At 40.2% G+C, this 24,783-nt stretch overlaps 1 protein-coding gene and 1 long non-coding RNA gene across 8 annotated transcripts in view; one reads left to right on the plus strand and one right to left on the minus strand.

Annotated features, from left to right (window-relative positions):
* Positions 1-24,783, plus strand: part of CHD6 (chromodomain helicase DNA binding protein 6) — a 261,441-nt gene that overhangs the window by 192,664 nt on the left and 43,994 nt on the right. For all 7 annotated transcript variants that reach the window (XM_077168258.1, XM_077168263.1, XM_077168247.1 and 4 more), the window contains 8 exons: positions 6,335-6,499; positions 7,763-7,942; positions 8,961-9,071; positions 10,824-11,026; positions 11,687-11,886; positions 12,611-12,770; positions 18,544-18,633; positions 20,847-20,950. In XM_077168258.1, coding sequence (XP_077024373.1) covers positions 6,335-6,499; positions 7,763-7,942; positions 8,961-9,071; positions 10,824-11,026; positions 11,687-11,886; positions 12,611-12,770; positions 18,544-18,633; positions 20,847-20,950 — 1,213 coding nt within the window. The remainder of the gene's footprint in view (positions 1-6,334; positions 6,500-7,762; positions 7,943-8,960; positions 9,072-10,823; positions 11,027-11,686; positions 11,887-12,610; positions 12,771-18,543; positions 18,634-20,846; positions 20,951-24,783) is intronic.
* The window catches only part of LOC143690646 (uncharacterized), a 43,210-nt gene continuing 37,089 nt past the window's right edge, over positions 18,663-24,783 (minus strand). The window contains exons 6-7 of the long non-coding RNA XR_013179159.1: positions 20,251-20,388; positions 18,663-18,783 (exon numbers count right to left, since the gene is read on the minus strand). This is a non-coding gene — a long non-coding RNA (uncharacterized LOC143690646). The remainder of the gene's footprint in view (positions 18,784-20,250; positions 20,389-24,783) is intronic.

Consider the following 24,783-nt stretch of genomic DNA (forward strand, 5'->3'; position numbering starts at 1 on the left):
TTAAAACGTCAGAAAATTCAACTTCTCCATTTAGGGAAGGCCTGATATTCTCGCAAGCAGTGAGTACAACAAAATCAATAGGCTGAACCCTCAATCTTGGGATTTGTTCATATGAAAATTATCCCTGCAAAGAATAAGCTAAGCCTACTTAAAATTAGGCCTAAGAGTCACCCCCAGAGAATCTCTTTTGTTGCTCAGACGTGGCCTTTCTCTCTCAGCTAACAAGGCAAGCAAATTCACTACCCTCCCCCTCTCTACGTGGGACGTGACTCCCAAGGGTGTAAACGTCCCTGACAACATGGGGCAGAAATCCTAGAATGAGCTGGGACTCAGCACTAAGGGACTGAGTAAGCCTTCTCGACCAAAAGAGGAAAGAGAGAAATGAGACAAAATAAAGTGTCAGTGGCTGAGAGATTTCAAATAGAGTCGAGAAGTTATTCTTACGCATTATATAGATAACCCCTTTTTAGTTTAAGGTATAATGGAGAGGCTAGAGAGATGCCTGAAACTGGAGAGCTGTGTTCCAGTAGCCATGTTTCTTTAAGATGATTGTATAATGATATAGCTTTCGCAGTGTGACTGTGTGATTGTGAAAACCTTGTTCTGGTACTCCTCTTTTATCTATGGAATGGACAGATGAGTTAAAAATATGTAGTGAAAATGAATAAATAATAGGGGGAACAAATGTTAAAATAAATTGGGTAGAGGGAAATGCTACTGGTCAATGAGAAGGAGGGATAAGGAGTAAGAGTTTTTTCTTTTTTTCTCTTTATTTCTTTTTTCTGAAGTGATATAAATGTTCTGAGAAATGATCATGATGATGAATATACAACTATGTGATATTGTGAACCATTGAATGCACACAAGTATGGAATATTCATACATGAAAAATGTTTGTGTTGTATGTTGATTGGTTTTATTAATAAAAAAGTTTTTTAAAATTAAAAAATAACTGTGGGCAGTACAACAGTGGCTCAATGGCACACTTCTCACCTGCCATGCCAGAGACCTGGGTTCAATTCCTGGAGCCTGCCCATGTCAAAAAAAATAAGTAAATAACTTGTTAGGAGATATTTTGAAACTCTGTAAATACCTTGTCTCATCATAATTTTGCCTATTAATTTTAGCATCCATCAATGGTTCTTATCTTCAGTAATTTTTACTGTGCTATTGGCTAATGGGAATTTTTTGTTTCCATCATTCCTTCTTTATTTATTAATTGGAATTCTACTGTAAAGTAGAGTTGTCCTTTTTTATTTATTTATATCAGTATGAGTTGTGAGTTTTTATTTAATTTTATGGGTTATAATCCATTACTCTTGGTATTTATTTTATTGCTCAAGTTGTTTGAAATTTGGCCATGCAGAGCTCCTTTAAATTAACCCCTGAGTCGACTTCTGACATGCTCCCATCATTTTTTGAGGACTTCTTCACTTTACCCTCAAGATGTTCCAGGTTCATATTTTTCTCTCCACAACCTTGGAATCAACCATTTCTCCAAAAATCCCTATTTTCTTTTATTAGCGAATGAAATTTAGAGGCCATGATCCTTGTACTAGATATTCCCATTGCTACCATATTAATTGTTTCTAGACCTCTGAGCAGACACATAATTGGGAATGTAAGTATGTACACTAGCATACTCACTCACACCATGCATCTATACTTACTTCATTATCTTTCTGTCTGTCATGAAATCTCCAATTCCAGCCTGTCACAATGAGATTCATTCCAGCCTTCTTCCTTTCCTTGTTGGTACCTCCATTCTCTGAGAGTGAGAAGCCTACATGCTCAGTCCAAGTATACACATAAGGTAGTTTCAGAATTGCTAACCCCATATCCTGTGAAAAATACACTTACTACAGTATGATATTGGTCTATAGTTTTTTTGTCTTTGGCTTTACAAATACTGTTTTCCAAAGTAGTTATTTTCTTTGCAGTCCCTTCAGTGTGGTTAAATTAATGGAGATGGAGAGGGGTAGGAAAAAGCAGTTCCTAAAATTCAAAAGTAAAACAAAACTACTGAATCTAGCTGCGTATCAGTTGGACAGGATAACCCCAAGAGAGGGATTTTATCAAGTGTCGATATTTATTATTTTGTACGTTTTAATTTTTGATATAATTTCAGACAGTGAAAAGTTTGAAATTCCCATGTACCCTTTTATCCAGATTCATCAACTGTTTACATTTTGTCCCATTTACTTATCATTTGTGCTGTAATTCTCTTCTTTCTCTGTTTCTGTCACTCTCAATAAACATAATTTTTTGTCTGAACCATTTGAAAGATACAGACATTGTGCCTTTTTACCCCTAAATACTCTCATATGTATTTCCTAAAAGCAAGGATGTTCTCATATAACCATAATATAATTTTCAAAATCAGAATATAAGGATACCGTTTTCCAATCCACAGTCCATATTAAAATGTTATCATTTGTCTTATGTCCTTTATAGCTACTGTTCCCCCAGTTCAAGATCCAATTTAGGATCATGCATTACCTTTAGTTCTTACATCTCTTTAGTCTCCTTTAATCTGAATCAGTTTCCCTAGTCTTTCTTTTTCTTTTATGACCTTGATAGTTTTTGAGAGTACTGGCCAATTGTTTTGTAGATTGTCTGTCAATTTGGGCTTGTTGGTATTTCCTTATAGTTGGATTAAGTTTTAGTAATACCACAGAAGTGATATGTCCTTCTCATCATATCATATCAATATAGCATGATACCCATTTGTCTGGTGATACTGACTTTGATCACTTGCTATCTGCCAGATTTCTTTACTACAAGGTTGCTAATTTTCCCTTCAAAATTAATAAGTAATTTTGGAGAGACAATTTGAGACTATGTATAGATTCTGGTCCTCTTCAAGTCATACCCACTGATTTTACTATCCATTAATTATTTTTGCCTGAGTCATTTACTACCATGATGGCTTGCAAAACTGTTATTTTCTAACTTTGTCGCTGTTTCTACATTTGTTAGTTGGCATTGTACTAAAAGGAAGTTTTATCCTTTTCTCCCATTTATTTATATCACTATGAATTCATGAATTCTTTTTTTAATTCAGTAAGTTACAATCTGTTGCTATCTTTATTTATTCTGATGCTCAGGTAGTCCTAGATTTAGCCAGTGGGAGCCTCTTCAAGCTCAATGTTATTATCCTCTGTGTTCATCATTCTTTAATTATCGCCTTACATATGGCATAGGTTTAACCTATGCTTTTTCTGCCCCAGTCCTGAAATTAGCTATTTCTTCTGAAAAGCCTTTGTTCCGTTTTATGGAGAGTGGTATTTAGAAACCAAGATCTGGGCGCTAGGTATGTTCGTTGTTACTAGAATATCATTCCTTTTAGACTCTATTTGTGGACACAGCTAGAATACACACATGCATGATAGAAATATTCATATGCATTCATGCATGTATGTATACCTGTATATGTATAGAAACATACAGAGATAAATACATACATAACCATATCTATATCTTCGCGTATATACACATACAAACCCCTGAATACAAGTTCATACAAATACCTCTAAATCCATTCTGAAACCACAGAATCTTCCTTCTTTTGTATTTATAACTCCCTACTCTTAGTAAAATATTTTACTTGCTACCCTCAGTATATTTGCTCATTTGCTCAATCCCTATACTTACAGAAAACAGTTTCAGGATTGCTAGCCCTACAACTGCAAAAAAGAAGTCTGCTTTCAGGTATGCATTTAAAAGGCTAATTTGACTTACAGAGTTAGCAGTATTAACTTAAGGGCAGGAAAACAAAATTCTTATATTGTTTTCAGTAATCATATTGTTGAAGATAGTGTTGGTATTGTTTTTCTGAAACTGTTATGTGAATGTTGTAGGATAAATCAAATGAGTGACGGTGTTGGTCTTGAACTGAGACTTTTCAACATGGTTTAAAAGAGATGTAGATGTGGTGGGGTGGATGGAATTAAGTTAAAATCCTTTAGTCCTAAATTTGAAATTGAAATATCAGTATGAGTTCATGATATATTTTGTCTTTTATAATGCACATTTGTGTACACTATACACACATAAACACTTCCTATTTCTGTTCATTGAATAGGCCTAAAAAAATGACCAACCTAGAAGCAGTGAGTATACCTCTCCTGTCCAGATTATTGCTTCTGAATACCATTTTTCACTAAAATAAACTTGATGAAAATGGCTGAAACCCGCTCAGGACAAAAAAAGTATGAGAATGGTCTGGAACATTTTGCTGTGCCAGAAAACAAGGAAGCTATCAAAAATTGTGTGGGTCCCTCCCCCTGTCTACATGAGACGTGACTCCCAGGGGTGTAGACCTTCCTGGCAGCGTGGGACAGAAATCCTGGAATGAGCTGAGACTCACTATCAGGGGATTGAGAAAACCCCTAGAATGAGCTGAGACTCAGCATCAGAGGATTGAGAAAACCTTCTCGACTGAAAAGGGGAAGAGAGAAAAGTGTCAATGGCTGAGAGGTTCCAAACAGAGTCGAGAGGTTATCCTGCAGGTTATTCTTACACATTCAATAGATATCACCTTGTTGGTCAAAGTGTAATGGAGAGGCTAGAGGGAAGTGCCTGAGAATGTAGAGCTGTGTTCCAGTGGCTGTGTTTCTTGAAGATGATTGAATAATGATATAGCTTTCACAATGTAACTGTGTGATTGTGAAAACCTTGTGTCTCATGCTCCTTTTATCTACCTTGTCAATAGACAAGTAGAACATATGGAATGAAAATAAATAATAGGGGGAACAAATGTTAAAACAAATTTAGTTTGAAATGCTAGTGATCAATGAAAGGAAGGGGTAAGAGGTATGGGATATATGGATTTTTTTCTGTTTTCTTTTCATTTCTTTTTCTGAATAGGTGCAAATGTTCCAAGAAATGATCATGATGATGAATATGCAGCTATGTGATGATATTGTGCATTACTGATTATATATGTAGAATAGAATGATCAAAAGTTAAAAAAAGAGAAAACAAAATGGAATATTGGGTAGAGTGGGGTTCGTTATATTTCTTTCTATATTTTTGTTTATTTTTTAACAGTCCCATAATAAAAAAAAATTAGAAACAAACTAAAAAAAGAAAGCTGTGTGGGTCATGTCAGAGAGCCCCAGGTGCTAACCTGAAGAGGCTCCGACAGGCCATATTTGAGCAACAACAAAAATAATAATGAAATGCAGTAACATATAAAACATGTATTTAAATGCATGACTTCACAGTATTCCTTAGAAAATAATAATCTTTTAAAATCTTCGTTGGCCACTTTTGGAGGATGTTATTTAGAAACTGATTAAATAACCAAAAAAGAATCAAATGTTTATTTGGTCTCTCTTACATGAACTGTGCATCCGGGTAGCTAAAAAATGAATGAGGGGAATTGTAACCATAATGAAATTATGTATCTAAACAATGACATAATTCAAAAGAAAGACAACCAGATATCACGTGCCTCTTGATGGAAATTGAAGTACCACCCATGAAATATTCTTGTCAAAAATCAAATCTTAACCTGATCAAGTGCCAAGATAACTCCCGGTTTACAGGAAATATAGGAAACAAGGAGTATCTATAGATTAAATGATACTTGAGACTTATCACTCAATTGCAATGTATTATTGGTCTCATTTGGACCCTGATCCAAACAAGCAAACTTTTAAAAAATATATATGAGAAAAAGTAGGGAAATATGAACACTGGCTAGAGATTTGGTACTAAGAATAAATTTTTTAAACTTTGGGGCAAAGGTAAAATGAATATGTTTTATAAGAGTCCTTGTCTTCAGAAATGCATACTAAAGTATATAAGGATGAAACAATATGCTGTCAAAGGATTTACTTCCTAACAGTCTTGGAGGGTAGCGCGTGGTAGAGGTAAGACAAGATTGCCCATGAGAGGGACATTATGTTTTCTTGACTTTTGTCTGTGATTGAAAATTTCTGTAGTGAAGTTTAAAATTAAAATGAAAAGTGACCTTGCCTGCTATGAAGCATTCCTAAGAGGACAGGGCAGAGTTCTTAAAGTGAGCACTGCCCTCACAAGACGTCTGAGCTCAGGCCACAGGCTTGGGGAGGGAGGGAAACCATGTCTTCTCATTGCTTTGTCCCTAGCACCCGATATAATTCCTGGCACACAAGTGGTCATTCCAAACAAAATTGACGAAGAAATGAGTGACCCTGAAGCAGGGTTATATTCTGTTCTGAAATTGGCCCATGAACTCATAACTGTGAGAGTTGGCCACTGACACCATATGACATTTAAGCATTTCCCTGTTCCCTCACCATTATGCATGGTGCTGTGGTATGATATGACCCTCCTTCCTCTCCAGGCTCAGGCTCGTTGTCACCGGATAGGCCAGAGCAAAGCTGTGAAGGTGTATCGCCTCATTACTCGGAACTCCTATGAGCGGGAGATGTTTGACAAGGCCAGCCTCAAGCTGGGTCTGGACAAGGCTGTCCTCCAGGACATCAACCGAAAGGGTAGCACCAATGGAGTGAGTATGCTGGCACCTGCTCTGGGGCCGCAGGGAACATTTATCACACAGCCTGGGCCTCTCTGCATCTTTCCTTCCTGCACCTGTTTTAAGATTCACTTTCACTATATTGAGTAAACCCCCACATCTTTGTTAGGTAATTCCCTTGGGTGGAGATTAGTTCAGCGTCAGGTCTCTGCCTTTTATAGGTGGGTAAAGATCTGTAGGAGTATTACATGGTAAGATTGTACAGCATGCAGTACGATTTTGATAAACTGTTTAACAGTGCTCATGTAGAAGTCACTGGATCTTAACGCTGTGTAAATATGTCATTATGATCATGTAAATAGGATTTGTGACTAGACTTTGAGTTCCTTGAACGTTTAGTGGGATTTCCACAATCCCCCATGTCCCCTGTGTTTGGCATGTTAAAGATGTTCAGGGTATGTTGGTCAGTGAATAAATGAAGGCATGAACTCCAGAAATATGACAGTTCATAAAATCCTTTTCCCCTCTCTGGGGGGTGATAGAAATTACAGCTAAGAGTTTTTCCTAAAGTATAGGCAAACAGAGCAGGATATCTCCTTAATCTCTATGATCATGGCATCAAAGATGGGAAATTTAACCTTCTAAATGAATTTTCTCTAGTCCAGATGGTCTATATCCTGTTAACTATGCATATGTTGTAAGTATATTATTTCAAGTTACCAGTGCTGGGAATCATGGTATTCCCTCTTCTGACTGGTATAAAGAAAACCGAGATCCTTAATTAGAACCAGGAAAGGGTGTTTTGAATCCTGTTTCCTGTTTTCAACAAGCAGTTGAGAAAGAAGATCACATTTAGCATGGGATGCTTTTTTTTTTTAACTTAAGAAATGACATCATTTGCAATGCCAGTGTACATATTTAATAATGAAAAAAACATTATTTTTCAGCTTATTGATTACATCTGGAGGTTTGTGAAGATACAAACAAAAACATTTTTAAAAAGCATGTGTAGATCTCCTCTTCACTAGTGCATAGTTTTAATGGCTCTTGCAGAGTGTTGGGGGCATTGTTTCGTGTGCTGGGCTTTATTCCAGCTGTCTGCTTGCCCTCCCCATAGTTCTTTTGAGAATCTTCGTCTTGTTTTCTTTCTTGTAAGATTTGTTGTGCGTGTCTTTTATTCTTCTGACATGTGCAGTTAATGGAGGAACTGTGTATTAAATCATAAAGGCCAAATTTTCGGCTGTATCTCTCCTGTGCATCTTCAACTTTGTGAGTAGCCTTTGGTGACCTGTCCAGGTGCAGCAGCTCTCAAAAATGGAGGTGGAGGACTTGCTCCGAAAAGGTGCTTATGGAGCGTTAATGGATGAGGAAGATGAAGGGTCCAAGTTCTGTGAAGAAGACATAGACCAAATTCTGCAGAGGAGAACTCATACCATTACCATCCAGTCTGAAGGGAAAGGATCCACTTTTGCCAAGGTATAGGACCTTCGCTCCAGAGTCCTTGATGGGGATGGGAGAAAAGAAAATTGTTTACTCTTTGACCTTGGTTAGCCAGACTTCTGTTTCTCTCAATATAAAGCATTGAAGTTTTCTGACTGCACATGTAGTCTGCATGATACTCTGAAGATGCAGATCCTTAGAGGGAGTCTGAACAATGAGTCAGAGGCTATACAAAGAAAACACCATTCCTAACCTTCAAGAGCTGATCTTTAGTAGACTCTGATTCGCAGTTTGCATTCTTTTCAAGAACTGTTCTGAAACCCTTGAACGGTCATCATGATTCCCTTATAAAGCACTCAATGATCAGTATCAGAGTGTTGAAACTCCAGTGAACACTCCGTTCCTCAAATTCAAGCAAATGTTTTGTTCATTTTATGAGAAAAGAGATTTTACTCGGAATTCCCAACTTCTAGTCTGGGTCCTTCTTTTCTCTGCAATTCAGATAATTGGATTTAGAATTAAACTTATCAGATCACTTAGATTGCCCTCAGGTTTCCCTGGCTACAGGCTCTGCCCACTATGAGAGCTTTGTGACTTCTACTTAAATCTCCCGTTAGTGGCTTATGTGGTATGTTTTTGTGCTTTAATTTATAGAGAGAATGCAAGTAATACATTGCCCATCTCTTTACCCCTTACACTGCCTAGCCCAGGGCCTTTCCTATAGCAGACATGTGAGAACTGTTGAACTAAAAGAAAAATTACATCTAGAGAAATCTTATCAATTAACCTTTTCATGGGAAACTAGACCCAACTTACATTTTGCCATTGCCTTCCAAGGATTATCTTGTTGCTTCAGAGTTTTAAGTTCTGAAAAATGGTCCTGAAAATAAAAATAGCTTTGAGCTTTGCATGCTTATTTTGGAGGCTGTATTAGCGGTTTTGGTTTTGAGTATAGGTCGATTTATTTAAGTTTCTGGTGCATTTGAAATAACATATGTGTTTTATTAGTTTTTACTGTATTCAAATACAGTTTGTTGACTCGTCTTCTTCACAGGCTAGCTTTGTGGCATCAGGAAACAGAACGGATATTTCCTTAGATGACCCTAACTTTTGGCAGAAATGGGCTAAAATAGCTGAATTGGACACAGAAGCAAAGAATGAAAAGGTACAGCTTTAAGAATATTTTATTCCATTGAATATTTCATTGGTGTCTTAATGTGACAGTAAACTCACACATGCCGCTCAAGTCCTTAACCGTGGTTCCTTACATGATATTTTACATGTGAAGCACTGAAAATGTGCCTGACACATAGAACTAAATGTTATTTTTACAAGTTAAGAATGACTTAATAGGGCTTAAATGCTCTGTGGGACATCTGGGAAGTTACACAAAGGCAATTAGAACTGGAACTGATTCTCTGGTACAGCCCTTTATCCCAAGCCACATTCCTCCCTGGCACGTGATTATTTTACGGCTGTTTAAACACTTCCCCAAGGAAGACTTCACCTCTGACAAATAATAGAATTAAAAATGAGCATGATGAAGAAAAATGTGCTGGCTTTATCTACATTCTTTCAGTATCTTGGGATTTCCTGTTTCTGAACACGAGGAAAGAATGGGTTTGGGGATGAAACCAGAGTTTGAGTAGTGACTCTGCTGCTGACTGGTGCTGTGTTCTGGGCAAGTTGCTTGGCCTCCCTAAGACTTGGTTTCCTCATGTGAAACACAGAGGTGGTGATGCCTCTTTCTGGGATTGTGAAGGACATTTGTGAGTATAATTGGCATACTGCACAGCCTGTGGTGAAGCTGTCTTAAGTGCTAGTTTTTCTTCCCTCCATCTCTGTCCCAACACCTCACTTCAGAATGAATATACATCCCTTTTCGCCTGTCTTTTCAGGTGAGTGTTGAACTCTTTTGGACCACAACCCAGGAGACAGTCTGCGCTTATGTCTAGCTAATTTAGTAACCAGCACCAGGTCGTACCTGTTCATCTGTAGATCAATCCAACCTCTTTCCTCTAAATAAAAAAGTTTTTTTTCTCTCTTTCATGAATATTCTACAGTCCTCTTTCGTAACTTCTTTTAACTGTTTTGCAGTCTCACGGTCAAGACATTACTCTATATACAGGACAGTGAGTGAGAAAGGGTGAAGAAAAAGAATTGGCTACAGGCAGTAAGAAGCAGTTGCAACAACTTCAAACTGGGAAACTATGTTTTTAAAACGGGGATGGCACTCGGATTTGTTATCAGGCAATGTAGAGGAGTATTCAGGAGCTTAGCCTAGCTCTGGGAGGAGGTAGAGGGAGAGGGCTGAGGAGCAGGAAATGATGGAGACTAGAAGCAATGAGTGAGGCCAGTAGAGGCCCTGGAATGAGTGGGGTTCCTGAACTAGGGATTGTGTTTTTGGTGAAAGACAAAAGGTTAATAGATAGTGCCAGTGGAAGACAGATAATAAAGCAGCAGGAATATGTATTTGTCTTTGAGAAGTTGCTGAGCAGATGGAATTCTCTGACTTGTCCTGCTTCCAGAGCTCAGTCTGCAACTCTGCATGCTGAGCAGAACAGCTGGGGCTCACCACTCCAGTCTATCTTGGCAAGAGCTGACTGCCACGCTGTGCAATGGGGGGCCTGCCTGTCCATACCCGTGTTAGAATACTACAGTAACAGCATATGGTGGCAGACAGCACTGGGGGCTGAGAGCACACCAACTTCAGCAAGTTCCAGAGAATCCCCCCTGTTTGTCCTATGGTCATAGAGGTAGCAGGTGTGCTGAGAAGGACCTTTTCTCTATTTTATAATGAGACAGGATGTGGCTCTTTGTCAAATATGTCCTGAGGAATGGCGATAGAGTGTATTTGGTATTGCCATGAGGGTAGAGAAGAGGGGGCTTTCTCCCCAGTAGTCATCTCTGTTTTTAGGAGAGCTTAGTGATTGACCGGCCTCGTGTGAGGAAGCAGACCAAACACTACAACTCCTTTGAGGAGGATGAACTCATGGAGTTTTCAGAGTTAGACAGTGACTCTGATGAAAGACCCACACGATCAAGGCGCCTCAATGACAAAACCAGGCGCTATCTCCGAGCCGAATGCTTCCGCGTAGAGAAGAACCTGCTCATCTTTGGGTAAGTGTTGGCTTTCCCTATGTCTTTTTACCATCGTTTGTGGTTTTTCCTCTTTGTGTTTCAGTTCCTGGAATTTGTTCAGTGTGTTTCTCCAGTCGCTTCTGGAGTTATGGAGCTGATGGTGGATCTATGGGCGCAAGAGAGAACTACGCTTTCTGCCCAGACTTTCCCCTTGGTCATTGTATCTTTTGCTGCCATATTGTAGACGTGCCATGGTTTTCCCTTATGCCTTGCTGCCTGATACTAATTTCCTGCTTTCTTCCCCCAAGAATATATAAGGAATCAGTGCAACAGATGTCACCATTAAGGCATGATTTGTGCAGGGCTCTGGCACTGTTAGAAATAGAAAATTTAGCTTCTGTGAGCTCACCATTGCAGCTGGATTCTGTTTTAATTCAAATTTTATTTTCTGCTCCCAATATTTTGGTCTCTCCCTTAACATTCTGGTGGTCAGTGGTAGCATTCTGTCTACTTTCCAGGTCATCTTAGTGACATGTGATATGCTACAGGTATGCAGGCCTCAATGGCTTTTCAGGACAAAGCCTTTAGAGTGGTTAATAGACCCATCAGAGGTCAAGAAGCACTCTGGGCTCTTGCTGTGTTAGTGGTGCATGCAGGCCCTTCCTCCCTCCAACAGCCTTCTGTATTTCCACACTGCAGCTGGGGTCGGTGGAAGGACATCCTGACTCATGGACGGTTCAAGTGGCATCTGAATGAGAAAGACATGGAGATGATTTGCCGTGCCCTGCTGGTATACTGTGTCAAGCATTACAAAGGAGATGAGAAAATCAAAAGTTTCATTTGGGAATTGATCACACCTACCAAAGATGGGCAGGCTCAGATCCTCCAGAACCACTCAGGTGAGAGGTGGCAGGGCCATGCCTGAAAGGTACAAATCCCTGTGTAGTTTTCATTCCCCCTCGTGTTTATCCATGTTGCTATGCTTTGGGGGACCTCCCTTTCAGAGATATTTCAGAATGTTACCTGGGTAAGGATGGTGATTCTTTCAGTTCTCCCTCAGAATCAGAACTTTCCATAGTTACCCATGATATTTTATGTACGTACATTTGGGCCCTCTTGAATTTTTCCCACTGCCCCCTGCTCACTGAATGCTGTAAGGGTTCCTCCTCTGAATTGAGGGCCCACAGCACATGCTCTGGGGCTTATCTTTTGCATTTCCCTGTTCTGTCCCAGTACCACTGCTGTTTATGCCTTTTCTTGTGTTGTACTTCTCCTTTCCTTTGCGTGGCCAAAACTCATCTTTCAAGTTTCAGTTGCCTTTTGTTCCAGTAGATTCTAAGTTTTGAAGGACATAGGTTATTTTACACCTTTCTGGATCCCTCACAGGATATCCAGTAAATTCTTACTGATTGACTGAGTGATCCTGTGGGTTTCTAAGTAGAGGACCAAGTTCACCCTTTCATCAGCTCCAGTACCTGGTAGACTGAGGAGTGGGGTCAGTTATCCAGAGCTCATCTTAGATGACCTGGCTGCTTCTTTGCAGCTTAGTCCACCTTAATTCTAACACTCATGTTTATGCCCCTTTCGCTGAGGCCCCAGCCCTACCCTGCCTTTCTGTTTCAGGATTATCTGCCCCAGTCCCTAGAGGGAGAAAAGGGAAGAAGACAAAGAACCAGCTGCTCCTTCCAGAGTTAAAGAATGCAGACTGGCTGGCCACCTGCAACCCTGAGGTGGTCTTACATGATGATGGCTACAAGAAACACCTCAAACAGCACTGCAACAAGTGAGTATGCCCTACTTACAGGTAGTCCAGCATCCTGGACTGATGCTCTTGTACTATCATGCAAGGTCTGCATAAGGTCTAAGTTGGGGCAGTATTCAATCTTGTTAAAGCCCCTCTAACTCTGACTATATCTCTTTTCTCCCACAGAACCTGTCCTCTCTACTGATGCATTTTGTACTCCTAAGAGTTTTTCTAATCTGACTTTCAAAAACTGATATGGACACTACAGTGATGTCACTGCTCGCTGCCCTTTTCCGTCCCCTCCCTCTGTTCCTGAGGCTGTTGTATTAACAAGGACAGAGGACTGGCCTCAGTGGCCACTCCTCTCAGCGCCCTATGCTGGGTTGTTTCCTCTTCCTGTTACTGTTGCCGTTTATAGTCCAGTCAGTTGATAGGTATTTGAGATGGTATTGTTTCTATCTTTATCTAACAGCTAAAAGGGAGAAGGAGGCAAAAAAAAGTAATGGAAAGAGAAATTTTTTGTTCTTATGAAGTTTTGTCAATTAAGGAGTTAAGGCACTTAGCTGTGAAACAGTTGTATGTTGGTGCATGAATATTTGCATCATTGTACTGTGTATGTAAACCCAAAGAACCTTAGAATTAATTAAAATTATGTGATTATGTAATTAAAAATTAATTACATGACCTTTGGAGACCAGCTTCCTAGGCCTTATAAGAATTCTCTTTCCAGCATTCCTGTAGGTATTAGAAGGCTCAGATACTTTTGATTACTTTATAAGTTAAGGTGTTTTCATTTTGGACAACTATTTGCTGGGTTTTTCCAGTCTCCCTATAACATCAACCTAATGGTTTTGTAATTGTTATTAGGTTGTTTGGTTCTTTTTCTCCTCTGGATGAAGTCTTATCGTTTCCCTTGATCCCTCCAAATATTTGAAGCTAGGTCTCATGCCCAGTACTGTAGTAACAACTACTGTACCCAAAAGTACAAGCTCTTTGGAGATATGAGATCTTAAGTTGAGACTTAAGCCTTATTGGTGCCTGATTGGGGCAGGTCCCAGCAGAATGTTTGATGTGACCGAATTAGACTAACCACATGGAACTCACATTAAGAGGAGGCTGGCTAGGTAGGTAAGAGGACTTTTGTTTCCTAAAAAAGTAAGAAAAGTAAAATGATATTTTGGTGTGAAAAATTAATCTGGCAACAGTTGGCAAGATGGAAATGATAAACCTAAAGCTAATTGGCCAATAACTTAAGTATTATTAGGTCATGAAGACCTAGATTAGGGTGAAAGTGTGGACTATGGAAGACGTTAAAGAAGCATCTACAGTGTAGCAGTAAGGAATACAAAAAGTCTGTAACTCCAAGGTTGTAAGCCTTACAGAATGGGAGAATGGCAATCCTTGTAACCATGACAAAGTCAGAATAGTTATATTCAGTAAGAGATGAAGAGCAAAACAGAAGTCTCAGGTTTTACCTTGTTGTTTGTGTGGATCCCGAACATTGAAAAAATAGGCCTAAGCTGGAGAGAGTTGACATAGAACTTCACTTTGCACTTGCAGTAGTTATCACAGATGACCAGGACCAAGTTTTGAGCTTCTGGAAATTCCTGAGTGTGTGCTGGACCCTGGGAGTCGAAGAAGAATGCAGCAAAGCGCTTTTCCAAATTAGAAAATACTGACTTTATAATCTATAGAGATCCACCATCCTCTTTAGTTCTGGTTCAGAAACTGAGGGTACTATAGCAAATTACCACAAACTAGGTGACTTAGCACAACAGAGATTTATTCTCTCACAGTTCTGGAGGCCAGAAGTCTTAAATTAAAATGTCAGCAGGGCCATGCATCTTCTGAAGCCTCTAAGGAAGGATCCTTCCTTGTCTCCTCCAGGCTTCTGGCACTTTGTTGGCAATTCTTAGGTTGTGGCTGCAGCATGCCTGTTTCTGTGTCCGTCTTTACATGGCTGTCTTTTTTCTATGTGTCTGTTTGTTTCCAAATCTCCCTCTCCTTATAAGGGTACCAGTCATTGGATTTAAGGTCCACCTAATCCAGTATGACTTCATCTTACCTAGATTACATCCGCAAAAACCTGTTTCCAAATAACGTCTCCTTCCCAGGTACCAGGGATTAGGACTTGACATATCTTCAGGGGATATGGTAGTTAGGTTCACGTGCCAACTTGGCCAGGTGAACATGCCTAGTTCTGTTGCTGTGGCCATGAGCCAATGGCATGTGAATCTCATCTGCTGCTGATTACATCTGCAGTCGGCTAGGAGGCATGCCTGCTGCAATGAAAGATGTTTGATGGCTTGTGCTTAAATGAGAGAGCTCAACATAGCAGAGTCCAAATAGCTCAGCATACCTCAACTCAGCACTCACAGCTCAGTCCAGGTCTTTGGAAATGCAGAGAGGAATCACCCCAGGAAAAGTTGTTGGAACCTAGAGGCTTGGAAAGAAAGCCAGCAGAGATTGCCCTGTGTCTTCCCATGTAAGAAAGAACCTCAGTTGAAGGTTAGCTGCCTTTCCTCTGAAGAACTATATGTTAACTAACTAAATCCCCTTTTATTGAAAGCCAGTCCATCTCTGGTGTGTTACATTCTGGCAGCTAGCAAACTGAAACAGGAGTCGGGGGTGGGGGGCAGCGGCGGACACAACAGAATTTAGCCCACTGCCATCTACCCTCTGGCCTCCTAAACTTCATGTCCTTCTCATGTGCAAAATACATTCACCCCAACCTCTTCCAAAGTCTTAAACCCATTCCAGCATCAACTCTAAGTCTAAAATCTCATCTAAACATCATCAATTCAGTAAGTCCCATCTCATCATCTAAAACACAAATGGATGTGACTCTGGGTATGATCCATCCTGAAGCAAAATTTCTCTTCATCTGTGAAACTAGAAAACAAGTTATCTTCTTCCAAAGGACAATCGTATGACAGGCGTAAGATAGACATTCCCGTTCCAAAAGGGAGAAATTGAAAGGAATAAATGGGTTATCAGTTCTGAGCATGTCCAAAACCCAGCAGGGCAAATTCCATTAAGTTTCAAGACCTAAGGACAATCCTCTGTAGCTCCATGCTCTGTCCTCTTGGCAAGAGACAGAGTCTTAGCAAGTCGGAGCTGGCAGGGTCCTTGCGGCTCTTCCTCTCAGTGTCGGAGTTTCCTTCGGTGGTATCCCAACAGTGTTTTCAAGCCTCACATGAGCATTACTAGATAATTCTAATTAATTGTCCTTCTGCATATTGAACCTAAAACCTGCCTCCTTGAACGTCCAACCTTTGATCTTGCATCCTAGTTCGGTCCTGAGGTGCAGTGAAGAATAGCCCAGAATGTCTTGAGCATAACAGGGCTCTGAGTTCTGTAACGCAGGGTTCTGTTCATTATGCGCTTGTTAAATGGGTGATAAAAGGAAGGGAGAGAACATAAGAATGGTTTTAATTATTTGAAATAGGCATTGTCTCTTGGTAATTTCTGGAAATTGTGGGCTTCATTTATTCTCAAACTTATAGCCATCCCAAGGTCAATAAGAGTTAAGACAGGCTCTGGGATTAAGACTCTGGGTTTGAATCCTGGCCGCACTTACCAGCAACGTGAACCATTCCAGGTTACTTATCCTATAATGTGCCTTCTTCTCTTTGTCTGTAAAATGAGGGTAATAGGTCCTACCACTTTGTATTATTATGAGGCTTAAGTGAACTAATAACTGATTGGCTCATAGTAATAACTAAAGGAATTGTTTCTTACTATTGTTAGTATATCATTTAGAGACATGAAATTGCCATCAAAAGAATGAAAAACAGAAAAAATAGCATAGCAATTTCTTCAGAGCTAGTCTAAGTTGTTAGAAGTCAGGTCAGTGATTATCCTGTGGCAGTGGAGTTGACGATAGGACGTGGACATGGGGGCTTCTGGGGAAATGGTCCGTTTCTTGATTTGTATGCTGGATATACATGTGTTCAGTTTGTGGGACTTCATCAGGCTGTACATATTTGATGTCATATTTTGGAAGTATATTTCACATAAATAAAAATGTCTAAAAAGGAAAAGAAAGAAAAGAGACAGCCAAATAATTAATGAGTTGTTTTATTTGGCTGAAGTGAGGGTGTTAGAAATCGACCTCTGGCTTTTCTTCCCCTTTGCATCCAGACACCACCTGAGATTAGCATCTTACTCTGGGAGGCAGTGACTCTCTAGGGGGAATTGTCTATCTGCCCTCTAAATTGATTTGCTTCTCATTTGGGGAATAAGTGAACACAAATGGCTTTAAATTCTATTCTCTCATACTTCAGAGATCATTAGAAACAGCGCTCTCTCATATCTTCAGGAGAGCCTTAGTTTGATTAAGGATGGATCTAAGAAAGCAGGACACTGACATTCTGTACCTAAGATACCTTTGTTCCAGCTCTTACTAAGGAAGTGCTCAGCTACTGCCAACTAGGTACTTTAAAAGAAAAATCTCAAAATTATTTTAATTGACAGCTGAAGTAGGAGTGGTGTATACAAGAAAGGTAGGAGTTCTGTGTGTGTTTGTACCTATAACTTGAGCCCTTGGTGACATTCTACTCCAGTCTGATAGAGATTATGCTTTTTTAGAGGCCTCAACCTTCATTAGTAACATCTTTTGAATAGGTAATGTGTGTGTGAGTGAGTGTGTGTGTGTGTGTGTGTATGTGTTTAAGAAAAAATTCCATGAAAAATAAGTTTTCCTCCCATCCCCAGTTTTCCCATTTTCCTCTCCGGAAAGAATATTCTGGGTAGCAGTATCTGGTTCTTTCAGCAATACTCTGTGCATGTACCAGTATATGTGAATGTATCGCCTCCTTTTATCTTCCTCAAAATAATATATACTGTACACACTGTTAGTTCTCCCTCTTTTTAAACAATTTATCTAGAGATCAATCAGTTCATATATAAGTAGATGTAAATGGGCTTTTTTTAAAATGGTTGGCCTTAATTTTTGACTGCTGTTTGAGCAAATTACAAGTACTCTTCCATAGCATTTTGCAGCTTAGCCTTGAGTATGAAGCATCTCCTTGAAAGTGGTCAGCTTCTCTGTACCTACCCTTACTTCTACCCTGATTTTACGCAGTGAGTCCTCCCCTCCCTGTGTCCCCACTGTCAACTCTGCTCTTACTGTCTCATGATTGGACCTATTTCCCAAACTGCATTGCTATAAGCTGTACAAGAACAGGGATTGAGTTGTTTACTTTTGTTATTTACTTCACAACACCCAGCATGGTATAGGGCACAGAGAAGTTGCCGAGCAAATACTTTGCAATTAAGCTTTGTCTGGAAAACATTTGGTGCATTCCCACGGGGCTTAAGCATGGCTCCTGCTGAGTCACAGTGAATTGACTAGAAGTGAAGACGTGGTTGCTCTCTAGTAGTGCCACGAAAAATAGTACTACCTGCCTATTAAATGTTTGTTTAAACTTGTACAAGTGAAACCATTCGAAAGTACCACCATCTGATATAATTCACTTTTTAGTAAATTAATAGCTAGCCTCTTGGAAGCCAATTCTGCCTAAGAGGTCATTATGGCCACATGGAAGAGATGAGTACTCTTTCAAGGATCAGGAGGCTTGCTGTTTCTGCTGCCACCTGTGACTCACAGGTGATATCTTTTTGTATAAAACTGAGATAATCATAATAGCATCTGGCAGTATTCTGTTTTTCTGGTTCTTTCTCATGTATAACTTCATACCAGTGGTTACATAGGATTGCCCAGAGTTCTCCTATGTCAACTTGGGAATGAGAGTTCACAGGCAGATCATGGGTTCTAATGTGTTTGCATTAATCTGTTCCCCTATGATAGGGTACTCTTGCGAGTCCGAATGCTGTACTACCTAAAAGCTGAAATACTGGGAGACGCAGCTGATAAAGCATTTGAAGGAACTCCTGCCAGGTAAAACAAGTCAACCTTAGCTCTTGGAGTTAAAGAATTGACATCATGTGCCAGTCCAAAGCTGCCTGTATTTCAGGAAGTCCATGTTCCCCACTCCCCCAGGATCAGTTGCCCAGATGATAGAGCAGGCATATAGACCAGTCAGGTCATCTACAAGGAAATAAAAGCAAAAACAGTTTCTTAGAAACTTTTGTTGAGTTTTTAGGTTTGTTCCCTCCACCCCTAATATGTTGTAAAATAGCTTTAAAAAATATTCATTTTTTCTACCTTTATAATAGTTGTAGAATTAGGGTCAATTACTTTGTTAGGCTTGATACAACAGGTATAGAATGGAAGTTTTACCCAGAATCCCATCCCTTGCCTCAGTCCTTTTACGCTTTTGAGTAGTTTGCTTTTTTGCAATCATAATAATACCTTGTGACCTGTTTGATTTGTTGCACCTCGGTTTTGTTAATTAGTGTTTCCAAAACTGTAGAATCGTTTGGGAGTCTCTTAAGATTTCAGAAACCAAGACTGCCAAGCTCTCAGCCAGTACTTGTTAAAGCTGTCAGATGCCAGCCAGCCTCCTCTACCTTCCCTGGGCTGCAGTTTGTTCTAACCTTGTACAATGTCTGTCCCTCCCATAGAACACATGGAACAACAAAACCTTAAACACCACAAGTGTTGCTTTGAGATTTTCTTTGAGACTGCCTGGGACCATGATTTCTTCTTTCTCTTTCTTTGCATTTGTCATTATTACTGGCTTCAGTGGGCATAAGAGCACTAATAAAGGAAAGAGTTGAAGGCCATTGACAGCCCTAGTCATGGGGCAGGTTCTAAGCAGGAATAGTCCCCCCAATGATTATTATTGCTTGATATTCTTTTTGTAGTCAGTGTAGTTTCCTGTAGGAATAGAGAGGTAAGATGTTCTGCTAAAAAGGTTCAATTTGTGAATTGTATAAATACAGCAGAATTGAACCTGATAGTTTATATTTGAGGTTATCTGGCAGAAGTAATCTCCCTGAACTTACTCATACGCTTTCTTAGACATGTAGGAAGTAATAGATGGAAACTAGGTATAACATATTGAGAGGGTGAGTCTACTCCCTACCGTAGCTCTTCCTTCCTTCCTTCTGCTTTCCTCAATCCTGACTTGGACTCATTCTCGTCAAGTGTAATGCCTTCTTAAGGAGAAGTTGCAATGAAGAATGAACAAAAGTTCATCCTAGAGAAATTGCTTAGTCCACAGCAGCATGCAGGCAGAGCTGTTGGTCATACAGTGGTGTGGGTAGAGAGCACTGCCTGGGAGGGTGGGAGCCAGGGAAACACTATCCCCACAGAGTGACTGGGCCTAGGCCTAACAAGGTGCAATCAGTCCGGTATCGCCACAGAAGAGCCTAATGGAAAAAGAAACTGCAAATGTGCAGCTGAACATCTCAGGCAGGTGGGAGAGAAGAGCATCAAGGGAAAAGTTCTCCAAAAACACCAAAGAGATTAGGACTGCTCAGACAAATGACAGTGAGCTTGCTTCATTGCAGATAGAGGGTGATGGAACAGGCCTGCTGCTTCCCTTCATGTCTGCTCCCTGAGTAGAGTTACAGTAATCCTGTGACTTGGAACAGTGCAATTTGTACTCACTTTTGACCCAGCAGACCACTAGCAGACCACTGTTAGGAGATGCCACCTGCTGTGTAAATCCTTTGAAAGGCCTTCGTATCCCTCCATGTACCATTACAGATTATCGTCTTCTCAGATGTTGCTTGAGATCTCTGCAGACTGAGCAAGATGATTTTGGTACCATTATTCTAAGCATTTGATCATGTATGATTTGGGGGAAGTTCTATCAACAGATTACCAATATCAGTGTGTTTTACTATGTTTCCCAACTGAAAATAGACATCAGAACCACCTTTTTTACGTACAGATCCCAAGGTGATAACCTATACCAACTGACAATGGGTTCTCAAAGAGATTCTTTAAGATTTTGAGCCAGTCAGTCTGAGGTGGGGCCTGTAAATCAAATACATGTACTTAAAAAACTCTCTAGGTGATTCTGTTGCACAAGCCCTTGTTAAGAAACTTTGCCCAGCAGCCTTTTGAATCCTTTCTGTTATAACTTCAGCATCTAAGCACCAGCTAAGGATGTGGTTTAATACCAGGGCTGGGCCTGTAGCTCTTGTGTTGTTTCCTGGCTGTGTTGAAGGGACTCTGAATGTGTGCCATTCCTCCCCCAGAGAGCTGGAGGTGCCTCTGCCTGACATTGACTACATGGAGATCCCAGTGGATTGGTGGGATGCTGAGGCTGATAAGTCCCTTCTCATTGGTGTGTTCAAGCATGGTATGTATTTCTGTGAGTATTTTCCCTTCTGGATCAGTCCCCTTAGGTAAAATGAGTTCAGGTGCTCTGATTAAGTTTGGCATATTCCTAAGGAAACTCTTACCTCAAAAAAGCAAATTTTTTAAGTAGTGTTGCTGCCTTTGCTTTAAGTCGTTCTGTATGAAACCTTAAAGCATGCCATAGTCCTGTTACACATTTCTATTTGAAAGTAGTAGTGCCTAACCTCTGCACTCTTGGAATTTCGTGATACTATTGTGAATGTTAGTATTAGTCAGGAACCTCAAAAGGGCAACTGTTGCCACAAAAAGCTTGTGTATCTTTCTCGTTAGCCTGTCTGATCTCTTAGGGCTGGGGCTGCCCCTCGCTTGTTCACTCTTGAAATCTCAGGGTCTGCCGAGTGCCTCTCACGTAGTAGGTACCCGTTGTTCCTTGAGTGAAAGAATAAATAAATAAATAAATATGCTGGATTTTAGCATTTCATAGGTATACAGAATTCTCAGGGCATTCTGAATATCTAAATATCTATGTAGATATTTCTTATGTATACCTTTTGTCGGGTTGGTATAAAAACCAGTAGGGGGTACAAGGGTAGTTCATTGTAGAATTCTTGCCTGCTTGCAGGAGACCAGATTCAATTTCCAGCCCATGTACTTCCCCCAAAACAAAGAAACAAACAAAAAACCAAAGAAACAAAAAATTCAACAAATGGTGCTGCAATAACGGGATACTTACATGGAAAAAGAATGAAATGTGACCCCCGCCATACAGCATACAAAATGGAAAAAATAAAAGTTAAGCATCGAAGATGGTCCTGGGCATCCTTTTTTAAATGTGGTAACTAAGAATCTATGACCTGTAGGCTAAAGGGGACCAAGAGGGTTTTTTAGTGGCTTGGAAAAATTGAATTAAGTACCCCCCTTTTTTTTTCCTGACACTGTTCTGCATCTGCCCTTGATTTTACACAGCTGACAGTTATTAAAGTAAATAATGAAAGTATTAGATAATAGTCACCTGTAATATGCTCCATAACACACCTTCCCTGCAAGGTGAATTAATAGGAATTTTGAACTGGGAGCAGGGGATGTGATAGTGAAAAGAGTTAAGTATACCTGGCTTTAGCTGTCAACTCTACCACATACTAAATGTATGACCTTGAGTAACCCATAAATTTCTCTGACCTCTGTTTCTTCACCAGTGTATAAAGGTTATTAACATTGTAACAAATGCCCTATGAAGAGAATTTTTCAACTTTTTAGGCCAACAGCTACATTTATGTATTAACTATTCATATGCATATTTTAATGAGAAGTCCCTCAGTCTTTGGATTCTGATGTTAAGAATGCAAACTTCAGGAGGGTCAAACTACGGGGGTGAAGCTAGAAGTGTCTTCCAGTAGAACTACCTGCAATGATAGAAATTCTTATTTCTGCACTCTCCTGTATGGAAGTCAGTAGGGCCTCGTGTAGCTACTGAGCATGACAACTGAGAAGTAATAAAGTAAGTTGCAGGACAACAAAGTTGTTTATTTGGGGTCTTAAAATTACATTTTGGGGCACCTGGGTGGCAACCCAAATTGTTTCCTATCTTGGCTCTTCCAGGCAAGGGTTTTTTAAGAAAAAGAAGAATAGATAAGTTGTCTGTGATTGCTGGATATTTGGGGTATACTCCAGTTGTCCTTCGGGTTGTATAGTTCACTGAATTTTTTATCTTGTGGTTTGTTTATGGTGTCCAGATGTCCTTGGGGTATTGAGGAGCGTATGAGGCTTTGTATATTTGGCAGTTTGTGATTTCCGGTTGAGATTTGTTGAGAGTAACCTCCAGAATGACTTCTCGACTCCATTTGAAATCTCTTAGTCATAGTAATTCAATTGGATTTTATTTCTTTTTATAAGTATGTGAAATGTGGATAGCGCTACTGAGTAATTGTACTTTTAATTTTATTTAATTGTAATTAGTTTACACTTAAGTAGCTACATGTGTCTAGTGGGTTCTCTATTGGACAGTGCAGGGCCAGACTCAGCTCCTAAGTGAGAGGAAAAAGCATGTGGCCTCCTTATTAGAAGGTGCAACCGAGAAAGATTGGTTTAGTCTAATTTTGGAAAAAAAACAGAAGACTAATTGTTGGAAACAGCAGAATTCCAGAGCATCTCAACTTGGTGTCTGTGAGATAGCCTAGTGATCTTTCCATGGCAGTTTTAGGGCCAAACCCATTTGGTTGGATGGTAACATTGGAGCCAACCTAGACTTAGGTTGGACCTAGTGGGACCTTCCTCCTTGGTGTCTTCCAGAGCCCAAAACAGATAGATCCTGCCCCCAACTGGGTGCTACCATCAAATGTTCTGTGAACAGAGACTAAGAACCTGTCCTCATTTGAGTAGCATACCTGACCATCCAAGACAGCCTTGCCAAAGTTATAACCAAGCCAGACAGCATGTCCAGGTGGCAGTCAGATTCCCAGATACTCAGCAGCTGGCAGAGATGTGATATTCAGCTATTTTCAGAAAGCCAAGCTCTCTGATGTTCACTCTTCAGAGATCTTCTATCAGGCATTTCTCTCTGCCTCTCTCCCATGCCTTGGTTAAATTTAATCTCTAATACTGCAGCCATTTTCTCTGTTGAGAAACACACAGTGGTTCCTTGTCTGAAGTTTTGTGAATCTTTTGAGTCTATCCCAGGCATAGCCTGCTGCAAACACTTCTTAAACCAGAAAAATCTGTGCATGGTTCATCTCCAGGCTGATCCTGGTGGAGGAATTGACTGAGTCTTTGGTTTCGGCCTTAGCCTGCAGCACTAAGGCCCTTTGTAGTAAACCTGTTCTGAATGATGCTGTTGACAGTTCTCAATTGCATTTGATGACTGCTGCCCCTTAGGGCAGCCTGGATTTATGAAATTTGCATCAAAGTGTGGATCTTAGTATTTCTGTTCATATTGTTAGAGAGGAGGCAGCCTACACTCGCTCAAAGACCTGTCATTTTTGCTATTTATTTCTTTGTATTACTGTTATATCTCTTGCTACTCTCTTTTAGAGACAATTGTTAGGGTTTTGGGGGAAATAGAATCAGTCTTTCTTCTTCTCCCCCAGCTTCTCAGCTGAGGAAGAGAAATCCAGAGTCTGTAAACTTTAGACCCACACATGGCAAAAGATCTGCAGGTAAAACTCACCCAGGTAGCTGCATGGAGGATCCCAGCCTGCTTCCGGCCCTGTCCGGACAGAGCACACGGGTCAGGACCTTGCGGAGCAGCTGACCTCACTCGGCGGAAAAGGGTGGTGAAGGAGGGCTTCTCCGCCTCAGCCGCCCAGTGCCTCCCTGCTCTTTTCAGGAGAGTTAATGGGTTAGGCAGTGGCAGGAAATTTCTCAGGACAGAAGGAATATTAGGGAAATTTCTGTTTTGATGTGAGTTGAGTCAGGAACATGGGGAGAGGGGTAACAGTGATTACTGGAAGAGAATGTGGGCAAAACTGACTTAGAAAGTCAGTGTTTGTCAATTTTGTACAATGCCAGGCCTTTTTCTAGGTCCTAAATATAAATACCAATTGTTTTCCTAGGAAATCCACAATCTCAGGAGAGAGACTAACAGTAATCAATTAACCACTTTAAGGAATGAGTGAATAAAGAAGAACATAAGTCCACACAGTGTCTTATGCCATGTCTTATGTGGGCAGTGCCTGACATGGAGATGGCAGGAGAGAAACTTGGGATTAAGAGATAAAGTGCCCACTGTTCCACATTTAAAAAGTACTAGGTACTGCCCTCAGGGTGAATAGTAGTGTTAGAACAGAAGCCTATATAGACATGAACATCAAACACAGTAAACAGATCTATTATTAACAG

This window comes from Tamandua tetradactyla, chromosome 1 (genome assembly GCF_023851605.1).
Source record: "Tamandua tetradactyla isolate mTamTet1 chromosome 1, mTamTet1.pri, whole genome shotgun sequence".
NCBI lineage: Eukaryota > Metazoa > Chordata > Mammalia > Pilosa > Myrmecophagidae > Tamandua > Tamandua tetradactyla.